The sequence below is a fragment of the Elaeis guineensis genome, chromosome 15 (genome assembly GCF_000442705.2).
Source record: "Elaeis guineensis isolate ETL-2024a chromosome 15, EG11, whole genome shotgun sequence".
In the NCBI taxonomy this organism is placed as follows: domain Eukaryota; kingdom Viridiplantae; phylum Streptophyta; class Magnoliopsida; order Arecales; family Arecaceae; genus Elaeis; species Elaeis guineensis.
Genome location: NC_026007.2, coordinates 69,642,055 through 69,654,232, shown reverse-complemented (window position 1 = coordinate 69,654,232; position 12,178 = coordinate 69,642,055). Strand labels below are relative to the sequence as shown.

Here is a 12,178-nt window from a genome sequence, read left to right as displayed (position 1 = left end):
TCATGCATTTTGTATAGGAGTTTAGCTTGCCAAAAAAAAAAAAGTATAGGGAGGGATAAAACCATTTTTTTTACATCCATTGTCAAGTCATAGTCCATAAATAGTAGTCTACAAGTGTCGCAGACACGGAGCGTGATCTGGGAGCTTTCTTCGTTTGTTATATAAAAATGCATAAAAATGGTTTTTTTTTCCCACAAAGTTACTTGCGCCGTGACCTTTTCTTACTTTTAGGTTTACCGGTGGAGAGGTCAGTGATAGAGCCCAGCCCCACGTATCACGATCTGAAAACAGCCAAAAAGACACGATTTTTCGAAGCAATCCCAAGAATTTGATCACCTTCCTCCCCCCCAATGTTGGATTCTCTCGTCCTTGTCGCCCCTTTGTTTGGTTGGTTAGCAGTGGCATGGAGACCAAACGAAGCTACGTAAGGTGAGTAGATAATTGTAGGAGATTTGAGATACGAAAAGTTGGACCTTTCTCGGAATAACATCACGTAAGTTCGTGGATCATCTATGCGTCCCCAACCTCTTTTATCATATTATGTTACCGTATTTGTATTATTACATTGCATTCTGTTTAGTGTACTGAAATCTTGTTCATCATATCCTATTAAATTTGCTCTAATCAGGACATGATGAGATTTATTTTGCGATATTCCGAATCATCTCTTTACTACTGGTTCTAGTTCAACAATGGAAAAAAGTTGACAAGGCAATTTATAACATGTTTTATGTCAATGTATCCAAGCCATTTCAAAATCATTTTGTAGTCTTTCATGGTTGCAAGCTTCATCATTGGCACATGAATGGAGATTTGTCTTCTGGTTGAACTTTCAAAATGAGTCATTAGAGCACGATACAGGGCATCAACACATATATGTATCAAACTTATTTGAAAGTTATAATTTATTTTGTGATTAAGAAATCATGGCTCTCTTTGGATATCAGTTGATTGACAAGAATATGCTATATAGATTCACGCTGTACTGCTGAAAATTTTATCTAAATTTTCCTTCGATTTAACTCTCCTCCTCTTTTATTTATTTTTACTGTAATCATTCTTCTTTTACCTAATATATATATATATTTTGATTGTGAAATATTTTAAGTCATTTAGATGAAAAATGCATGCACCAGCCGTGAAGCGATTCGTTCCTCCATTATCCCTCGGAGAAAAAAAAAACTTTTCCTTCTAACGGATAATTGCGAACCTACTGCAGAAATAGCTAATTTGGAGGATTTTAGTCATTATTAGTGGGAATTGTTTCTAGGTTGCAACAATCATTCTATAGATTTCACAACTTGGATTTTGTTTCAGTTTGGTTCTTTAGCTTTTCATGTGCAGCCCATGCTAAATCATATCTCCTCCCCTCATTATCTGGTTATGCCCAAGTTTGGAGGAATCTCTGGGGGCTGCTCTGACTTCCATAAGCTTAAGATCTGCAATTATGAGGTAAGTTTTCCTTCTTGCCAAGCAATCCTTTTAGGTCTAATGAAAAGCTTCTGTCTTACCTGAAGTTGCCCTAGCTAGAATTTTGGCACCAATATGTTAGTGGTTGAGTCATGTTCAGGGCCTGTCTTAGAAAATTCTCACACCTTGATATATCATATTTTCAGTCAAACGATGCCAATTAAGGTTAAGAGAATGCTTAAAATTTCATGTAACTTTGCAGAAACATCTGGAACCTACTGCATAACACTGATGAGGAGAAATACGGAGACTTTGGCTTCAAGATCATGGTGATCCTTTTTCTGGCTTCTGTAAACAGATGTATTCTAAATCTCTCCACTTTAGTCCTGATGTTAAGGGTCAGCCTGCATGCAACATCCCTTATTTCATATCACGCATCTCAAGTTTTTCATGACAATAGCTCTGCTGGTCCCAATTTTCCTATAATTAACAAGATTTCCATTGATTCCATATGTAGTTTTATTAACTACATAGTCTACATCGAATTTGTCCAGAGCTTAATTTAAGGGACATAGTGATTTGATTGCAATGAGTACCTAAGTAATTACTTTTACGTGACAACAATTAAGCAAGAAGCAACTTTTCACAGCTATATGCAGCAGCATATGTCCTCTTCATACAGGTACACTTAATATTAGAATATAAGTCCTACCTAATTGGGCTTCAATTCCTTGAGATTGAAGGCACTTCACAAATATGCATGAGAGTTGATCAGTTTGCTGGTTTTGACTCAGTTGATAAAATTAATGGATCCAAACAACAGGAGCAAAAGAAAAGTTGAAGATGGAGTACTACTTGGTAGGGTTATTCCTGCATTGCTGTTGTATGGATGGCAATTTGCACATCGTCTTCTCTAAGGTGGCATTTTCATGTTATGTCTACTAGGGTTAAGTCTTATGTCCTGTTGAGCTATGCCCAGTTTAAACTGATTAATTCGTAACTGAAAGATCCAAGAACCCCCTAGTTCTCTCGGTGAAATGGCTCCCAGAAATTAGAAAAGATGACTTTATCTATTATCAGAGTCAAACCTGTAAAATTGTGACATACCAATTTCATAGAGATGATGTTCGTAAGAACTGTAGATGAAAAAGGACAAGTTAGATGGTGTAATCCTGATTGGTTGTTAGTAGATATGATCGCAAATATTCCTTTCCTTATTGCCCTTGCGCTTTCTTTTGTGGTCCTTATTTTGAGATCGATAGTGCTTATCAAAGCAGCTTCCCCAAGAATAGAGGTTTAATATTTAGTTAAATTGCTTAAACATACAAGGCAATGAAGATCACATCCATCATCTCCAGCAGCTGGGAATACAACTATCATTCAAGGAAAACCTTTGTGGAAGAATCCAGAATAATCTGACTTATTATCCAAATAGTTGAATTAATTCTAGCACTAACAATTTCCCTTCAAAATCTCTATATTTCACATCATTTCCAAATTGACCAGTTTTTCTAGTGAGGGCTGTTCTTTTGAGTGCAAGAATGTCACTCCACCATCAATGCTTATGCCTTCTGAATCCATTCTAACAAAGTCATGGGTGGATGTTCTTTGATAATTCGATTAATGGGGTGAAGGGACTCCAGGGGAAGGATTGGAAGTGATAAGACAAGGTGCTGATTGGAAGTGAGAAATTCGTTTGTGAGAAAATGAGATCACAGAGTTGACCGCTGATGCCTTGTGTGTGTGTGTGTTGTGTGGTGGTGTTTGGGGGCGGCGGGGGGGAGGGGGGGGGCCGTTTTGTTGCCGTCGAATCCATTTCTAAGCATGGAAATCAATCAAGCAACTTCTTAAGCTCATTCTCCTGAGGTGCTTTCGTTGGTTCAACATTGTTTACTTATATGTGGTTGGAAGAATTTTTTTCGTTTAGCAGTTCATGTCAGTTGCAACAATTTCTGTTCCCTTGCTATTTTTTTTGTTAGTAGATGAGAATTTAAGGATAAAGGAAGGTGTTTAAAACTAAAGCAAGTTTTCAATAAGCCAATCTGAATTCAATTTAGTGAGAGGGGAAATCAGGCGTATGATCCTAAATTTTGAGAATGCTGAGGTTGTTTAGCTTATGGCTCCTAGTATGGAGTATCTTATTTCTAGTGGGAGGATGATTGTTAAGAGTAGAGAATTGGTGTGTAGCAAAATTGGGAAACAAAAGGCTCAATATGAGAAGATCTACATTAGCAGCCTTTAATTGAGGCTTTTCTCTTTCTAATGATAAAGTTTATCATTAAGTGGATCCTTCCATAGCAACGTAAGATGTGGAAGCAACAGATGTCCCTTTCTCAATTTTAGCTATGCTACAAAGCTGTCAAGCTTGTTTGGACTTTCATCTGTTCTCAAGATCCTTACAAGTTTCTTTCTGGATTAGGTCTCCATATGTTTTCCTTTGCAATAGCATGTGGTGTCCTGCTCTGTCACCATCTTGTGAAGCCTTGAGGAAGAGAAGAATTATTGATTCTTATGGTTGATTGAAGGTTCTTTTGAAGCCTTTGGGATGAGACGGAATATTGGGCATCTAAATGGGATGGAAAACATTGTTTGAAGGTTGTCATTTTCACTGTTGCTAGATTCTGTTCTAGTCTTCAAGCCTAAAAGAGCGCGACCTATTAATTATATTGTGATATTGACATATCATTATGTAGTCTCTCTAACATGATTTAAATGTTTATCTACTCAGCCAATAGTATTCAAGTGGGAAGTCTTTGTCTACAGTCTCTTGGAAAATCAAGTACAGGATAGGGTGGCATGTTAGCAGACGAACTATAGTCATAAAGCATCATTCTTCAGTAAATACAATGTTATTCCTGTATTTCTTGGTCAATCCTTGTGTTAGGAGCCTACATCATCATCTCCTGTCTTTTTGCAGCCCTTCCTATATGTTGTTGGACTCTTACAATGCCACAATTGGCATGTAACTAGCTGAATGACACCTAAATAAAGGCCTAATAGATTTTGTGAATGGTAAAAGCAGAGGTAATAATAAAGGCATCTGTAGTAGGTGCTGATTGGGTCAGACTTGGTAGCTTCATGTATGGTGCTTCAGACCAAACTCTCAAGCTTTACAACTGTGGTATTCTTCCTGTGTTGGATGCTTCAACTCGTATGAAGTATACTTTCCAAGTGTGATCATATTTTAGGTAGTTAAGCTTATCAAGCCAGCTGTAACCATAGCTACTTCTCCCTTGCAGCACTGACCATTGTCATCAGAATCTCACTGCAGTGTTTGAATCAGAGTTCTTGATTGTTTCCATGTACATATGACAGCACATAGCCAGCCAGCCAGGTCATGTTAGAATATGGGTTATGGATACCCAAGTCTTCTAATATCTTGATAGGCTTAGCTATGGGATTGAATCTTCTAGACCAAGTTTATCTTGTCCTTAACCATTTTTCCTTGAAATATGAAAAGTCAAGCAGACACTGATAACTTGGAGAAAAAGTTTGCCCCTCATGAGAATATCATCTCTACATTCAATACCATTGCACCAATGTGAAATCATGCTCACATAATATTGGAAGTTTTGTGCAAAGCATCCATGCGATTGCAATGATATATATGGGAATTCTTTAAGTGGGGCATCTTGTTTGTTCCTTTCTTGATTCCCTGGGCCACATTCTCACCTCCTTTGCGTGCTTTTGGATTTACATGATCGACTTTGATGGGCTCTTTAAGAATTATTGATGGGCACCTTTGCCAAATGACTTATGATAGGCTCACCTACTGCCTAGTGATCTTGGGTCTATCAGCATCATCCAGAATCTGCTTTTCTTGTTTCAGAATATATAAAAGCAAGAAAGCATTCCCAAGTACAGCAGCTGCTTAAAAGGAAAAGGTACCTCAATTGCTCACATCTCTGCTATTCTTTAAGTATTTTGTATATACGTATGGACGCCTTTCTTTGCTGTGTTGGAGGTAAACTGCAACACGGTGAGAAAAAGAGAATGAAGCAATGGTATATGCTTGACTCCTTTTTTTCCTGCAATGCTCTGACATGGAGATAGATATGAATATGGATGATAGTTGTGGGTATACAGCTCAGCATTACTAATTTTAGATATGGGTATTCTTTTACTAATCGGTCAAATAAGAAGATAATGAAGATATGCAGAATGCTTCCAAAAAATGAAAAGCATTCTGAGAGACATGATTATATGTGATCGCTGTCGTAGACGGTCAAGAATAAAAACCAACTCAAACTATATAGATAGGGTGAGTAAGGATCGTTTCCACGGGGATCTAGGGCGATTATCTCTTTTTTTTATGAAGAAAAAAAAATAAAAGAGAATTGATTGCAGAAGGATTAATAAGAAATAGAATAGCAAGAAATCAAAAGTGTAAATTAAATTATGAAAGAAAATAATTCAGAGAAATAACCCAGGAATTCTGAATCCACCATGCAAAGAGATTTATTTTCTTCTTTTTTTTATATTATAATATTTAATTCTTGTAATTATGGTATTAGTATAGTTTATCTCTAAGGGATACGGACTGTATCAGTAGATTACAGCTCGTCCTGTTGGAGTATAAACTATCTAAATTCAATTACAAGATCTAAGATTCAATCTAACATACTACGATCTATCTCTCCAAAGTACGAACTGTATCCAGGAATCACGGCACGTCAATAGAGGGTATAAGCCGTGTAGGCTGGATCAATACCTCAAAAAAAAGTAAAAAGATATGAAATAAAAGCAGAATTTTATTGCATAAAAATTAAATACAAAAAGAAAAAAATAAAAAACCGTTTACAGGCTTCATCATATTCCTGGATTGAAGGGATTTAGCTACGCATCAAGCTCTCTAGCTCCATAATCTCCCAATAATTGATCCCTAAAGCTCTTTGAAATTTTTTTCTATTTTTTTCTTGCTTTTTCTCTGATTTTTTTTCCTCCCCAAAGCTTATTCCCGGACTCCCTATTTATAGATGAATTTTTCATAATTTTTTGGTAGGAAAAGGAGTCCTAAAATCCTTAGAAATCGTATAAAAATTCTTAAAAATTTTTTTAGCCGTCGGATCAGGCTTGGACCGCCCAGATTTGATCAAAAATCAATGTTTTAATCCTTATCAGGGTTGGATTCAACCACAGCCGTTCGATCTGGGTTTGGATTAGTTATGGACCGTCGGATCGTGCCATATATCTTCTCTTATAAACCGGCAGCAAATGTGGACCGTCGGATCTGGATCGGGATGGATGTCAGTCGTTGGATCGCGCAAAAGAGGCTTCCACCGTCCGTAGACCGCGTCTGTGGACTGCGTATTGTTTCTGGTGGACCGCGCCCTGGTTCTGTGGACCAACCGACTAGTCCACCATGCACCGGAGGCTATTTTTAAGATTTTTTAGAATATTTTAGCTTCGTTTTTGCTCCGATTTTCGTCTTAAAAATTAAAAAAAAATATCCATTAAATTTTTCAAAAAATTTTCTTCATTTTGGTACTTAAATTGCTCAATTAAATTAACATCTTATTTTTCATAAATATATCTAATTTCATTTTTTTTTAAATTACTTATTTTTTAAAAAAAATTAATAAATTCATGAAATTAGGTTTTTAAGAAGATACTAACACCATAAATTATCAAAAATATCTACAATAAATATAAAAATATACCACTTATCAATATGCTCGATGCATCTTTTTTTTTTTTTAATAGAAACATGTTGTATGCACAATAAGACTTTGTAAACAGCAGTCTGAAGGAAAATTTCCTAGAGGTGAAATGTGGTATGCCAAATTGTTGAACTACCATCATAAATGCAATATACCAGCATGCCATCTTCATGACCCACCAAAGGAAGGCTAGGGGCATTCTGGGGCATTCTGGATGCAGCAGTAAAAGATAAAAGCAAGTTCACATTGTAATGGATGTATGCATTTTGCTTTCACTCTGAAACTATGCACTGAATTTGCAAAATAAAGGGGCTTTTTTGGGAGGAGATGACATTAAGGGCTAGAACCGGTGCTGTTCAATGGTGGATGCTTTATCAGATTCTTTTATTATGGGTTTGATTTTGCGCTGTTCCACCGACATAAGGTTAGAATATCATATAGTACTAAAACAACCTCTACTTGCTTCATACTTTATTAGTGTCTAAACTTTAAGCTTTGAATGATTAACAGACAATGAGAATGTTTGGTAATGATATGGCAGCACTGGAAAGATCAATCATCAAATTCTGATTCGGGAAAGCACTTTTAACAATCCGCATCTCAAGAAATGCGAATAATCTGCTTGTCTTTTCAAATTTGTTAATGGACTCATCTCATCCATGCATTCCTGGTTAAACAATTGCATACAACAATACAAACTACAATTCCCCTTGAAATATAAGTGTTCATACTGATAGAAGTACAACCAGAAACAATTTGGTGCAAAATTGCCCTTTGCAGGAGCTGGCATTCATATCCAAAGAGATCGAAGCAAGGACCCAAATAAAGTGTCTAAAATGCCCTCTGAATAATTAGTGGAGCATCATGTTCTTGACTACTTTAATATGGAGTCGAAATTCCAAGAGCTTCAGCGTAGCATGGTTCCCAGATTCAGAATGAGAAAATTGCATTGGTACAGTATCTGAAAGGGTTTTTCTTCTGTATTTCAGAGTCTGAAGGGTACAACGTGGATTTGCCTCCCACACTGAAGTATTCCTGGTATCCGTTCTTACTGCCAGACAGATATGAGAACTTGTGCCAATAAGAGGTCCTGCTTTTCTTGGACTGTAAATCTAAGTACTACCACTAATTGCTTCCAGGAATTATAATATAAAGCATGTGAAGTCACCATCTGGATGCAGTGAGTGTGCTGCATTTTAACTGCTTTCCAAACAGCCCTGGCTTAAAAAAATTGATTCCAATAAGGATGTCATCTTGCTTCTTTTGTAATCTTGTTAGCATTATTGCTCTTTGGAGTATTTTATTTATATTGAACTTTGTTTTTCTGCATGGACTAAATATAATCTGTTCTGAGATCTAGATTAGATTCTTTGGTTTTCCTATCAGCAGAAAAGCCAAATACAATCTTCCACTTCTATCAAAAAATATATTGTTGCCCTCTGAAATGAGGAATTTCCTTCTGGACAATCAGTTAAATTTTACTGTGGTATCTAAGATTGAAACACGGGATAAAGAGCAGTCAATTATATTTGCCAGTTAAAGTTACATGCTGTGGGTGAAAGTTGCAACCTCATTATTCAATATGGTGGGGGCTTTCTAATGACAGAGAGAATCCAGAAAAGAGAAGAGAGATGTAGGAAAACAGCAAAAAAACATGAGCTGCTCTTTTCTTTTTTCTATTCTTTTGAGACCCATATTTGAACCATTTCACTTTTTTCTGTTTACTGCACCAAAGATTCTCTCCCTTTCAAGTCAAAGAGGTGGGAAAAACAAAGAGGAAAAAAATGAAAGAAAGATGACATGGAGTGGAGGAAAGATGAACCACAGCTCATGCACATATTCTTCCACAGGGCCCACTCATGTATTCATAAGGCTGAGTGAAGCACAGAGAGAAGGAAAGCATCTCCTGCAATAGATATATGGTGGAAGAGAGGTAACGACCCAGGTCCCATACCTGACTCCAAGGGTGTTAGATACCTTGTTCAAGTTCTCATGCCTTTAGTTCTTGATGGGTTCGCAGGAAATGCCCAACCAAGGCGAGAATCGAGGATTGGTTCTCTCGGTTGATGCTAAGCCACGGCTTAAATGGACACAACAGCTTCACCAGCGCTTTGTTGATGCAGTCTCTCAGCTTGGCGGAGCAGATAGTAAGTAGCAATCTCTTTCTTGTTGCATTAGAATCATTAATTTGCTCTTGATGCTGAAGTTTTGTTTTCTCTCATCCAATTATAGAAGCAACACCAAAATCATTGATGCGAGCAATGGGAGTTCCTGGGGTTACTCTTTACCATCTGAAGAGTCATCTTCAGGCATACTCTCTCCCTAACAAAAAGTGTGATATCTTTAAAATCATGTTAGAAGGAGAACTTTTTGTAGTATGGACACTAAATCCACTCTTATATTTGCAGAAATATAGGCTAGCAAAGAATCGAAATACAAACACACCAAATGAGAATAAAATACAAGGTGAGATGTTCTGTTTTTGTAGTGTTGTGACCTCACAAATTTTCTTGCTGGACTACAATGATCTTCTGCGGCAGATTGCGTGGCAGCCAGTAACTTGACCATAGACAATGAAGCTTCCCAGATTGATCAGGAGAAAACTCCGGCTCGGTTGAACGAGTATGATAAATGAAATCACAACTGGTTTCTTTTCTCAATATATGCTCCCAGTGTCAGCATCTGCTTATAAAACAAAAATTCTCTCCTTTCAGGACCATGGTGCAGATGCAAATTGAGGTACAGAGGAAACTGCAGGAACAAATTGAGGTGAGCTCAGATGATACTCAAAGTCATCTCATTAGACCATAGTTTCTTCTGATCGAGGAATTTGAATGGTTCCTGTAGGTGCAGAGACACTTGCAGCTCCGTATAGAAGCACAAGGGAAGTACCTGCAATCAGTTTTGAGAAAGGCCCAAGAAACACTTGCTGGTTATAGCTCCAATTCACTAGGAATGGAGGCTGCCAAGGCCGAGCTCTCGGAGCTGGTCTCTGCAGTGGAGACGGAGTGCTTGAGTTCTTCCTTTTCACAAGGTAGCTTGATTCCCAAACGAGCCGAACACGCCGATTGCTCCACAGACAGCTGCTTGACTTCATCTTTAGAGAGACAGGAGGCCAAGGTTGGGAAGCAACATAAACTGGAGCACAGCTCCTCTCTTGACAATTGGAGTGAAGGGTCTGATGAGATCAATCCTAATGGCATGAAAGCAATGGAGACTCAAGTGAACGACATGCTCGGTATGGAGAAGGGAAGCTGCAGTAGCATCCATGGGGAAGCCAACGTTGAACAGCCTACAAGCGGGAAGCAGGAAACCAGTGGTTTTGGGGTCCCACGAGGGCTGGATCTAAACAGATAGTTCATCGGTAAGAGCTGGGGGTGAGCAATGCCATTTGCCTTTGAGGCCTTTGAGGCACTTGAGGTGAGAATTCTCTCTTGAGGACCGCAGCATCTGAGAGTTTGAGCTGCCATTAGCTGCAGCTCTGCTATTTGTTTGTTATTGTCCATGTGTTGTGTATGCTGGATCATTGTAAGGCTTGGTCCTCCATTATAGTTGGTATATACTGTATGTTTATTTATATACAGTGGTTGAAGGTGGGGAGCAGGGAGATGACACATGGCATTTGAATAGATTTTGGTTGGGCCATTGTTTGGTACGCCTGAGGTCAACATGGGCGAGAGGCTCCAAGGGAGCCTGGACCCTACCCACAAGCTTGTTCTGGCTGCCGACTGGCCTTTGCTCGGCCAGTTGGCGCTACTTTACCCAGCAGCACCACTGGGGAGAGATTCTTAGATTCAGAATAGTGGCTCGTACCATTATTTTGGCAAACGAATTAAGCTTTTTTGTTTTTTTGTATTTTTTAATGAGAAGTATGTTGGCTATGCCTCCCAACAGAACTGGAAGCAGGACCTCTACCATTCTGAGAGGGTTCCAAGCACCTACCCGAATTGGCATCTAGGCAATTCATGTCAACATGTTGCAATTATATATATATATATATATATATATATATATATTTGCTTGATGTAAGGGAGGCTTATGACATGTCTACCCTAATTGGCATCTGGGCAAATCATGTCAACATGTTGCAATTTTTTATATGTATATTTGCTTGATATAAGGGAGGCTTATGATATGTTGCATTTTAAAATTATTTTATAAAGACCCATTATCTTTGGGTTAGTCTTTTTAGTGCGGTCCTCGATATCGTGAGCTAAGCGCACCCTCTTGATGGAGCTCGCAGAAGCCACACATGCCTCATGAAATTAAAGTGGTTATTTGGAAAAGAATTCTTTCTCATATAATTCTCATTGACAAATGCCAGTTAAAATATATTATTTGAATTTATTGATCTTATATAAGTATTCAAAATTTATTCAGTGCATAATCGATGTACGATTAAATATATATCCGTACAAATCTTCATGTGTAAGCTACTAATGGGCATGGCAATGTTTTTCTCGTTTATCTATTTGTTGGCTCATTTTCTTTTTTGATCAAAATTTTTACTGCCTTTTTGAATCATCAAAATTTGCAATTTATCTTTTTTTTTTTTTTTTTTGAATACATTGTAATATCTCAACTAAATAAACTTTTATTTTATTTCTTGATTCTCTACTTTTTCTTTTAACCTAGTTTTCCTTTTGAAATAACATGAAGGGGTTTCTGAGCCCATCTAATCATGACATCTTTATCTAATCTATTGAGATAATAAATTTGGAAGTAGTATGCTTAAGACTAAAACTAAGGTAATTGGTATCTAGTAGCCGGATTCCAGTGACTTCATCACACTTTAGCATCGGTTTCTATTTGGAATGTTTATCATACATTTGGAGTCATATTTAGTTGGAGATAAATAAGGGCCAATGGGTCATGGATCTATAAATAGTTGTCCTCCTATTGCCCCGCTATCATATGTATTATATTGCTTGTAAATTGCATCCATGTTACATTTTATTTTGATATAATATGAGAAAATTTGTCCCTCATCTAGGTATTTTTGCTATTTCCCACCTCCAAAATTTTTTCATCTTAAATAAATATAAACATTTAATATAATCAGTTCATGAAAAAGCAAATGCATCTCCCAAAAATTAAAAATAATTTTA

The 12,178-nt window shown here is 37.4% G+C and overlaps 1 protein-coding gene across 5 annotated transcripts; it reads left to right on the top strand.

Moving 5' to 3' along the window:
- The first annotated feature begins 1,110 nt into the window (after window positions 1–1,110).
- LOC105058550 (myb family transcription factor PHL8) lies at window positions 1,111–11,168 on the top strand. 5 transcript variants are annotated; one of them, XM_073249566.1, is made up of 9 exons: window positions 1,111–1,452; window positions 1,673–1,739; window positions 7,851–8,157; window positions 8,921–9,003; window positions 9,091–9,217; window positions 9,479–9,536; window positions 9,611–9,692; window positions 9,785–9,839; window positions 9,918–11,168. In XM_073249566.1, exons 4-9 carry the CDS (start codon window positions 8,990–8,992, stop codon window positions 10,425–10,427), a joined length of 846 nt encoding a protein of 281 aa, XP_073105667.1. In that variant the 5' UTR covers window positions 1,111–1,452; window positions 1,673–1,739; window positions 7,851–8,157; window positions 8,921–8,989; the 3' UTR covers window positions 10,428–11,168. The 5 variants fall into 5 exon arrangements, with proteins under 5 accessions (XP_073105667.1, XP_010939808.1, XP_073105666.1 ...); XM_073249565.1 differs by lacking the exons at window positions 1,111–1,452; window positions 1,673–1,739 and adding an exon at window positions 9,303–9,379; XM_010941506.4 differs by lacking the exons at window positions 1,111–1,452; window positions 1,673–1,739 and adding an exon at window positions 9,303–9,379 and having other exon boundaries at window positions 7,113–9,003.
- The last annotated feature ends 1,010 nt before the right edge of the window (window positions 11,169–12,178 follow it).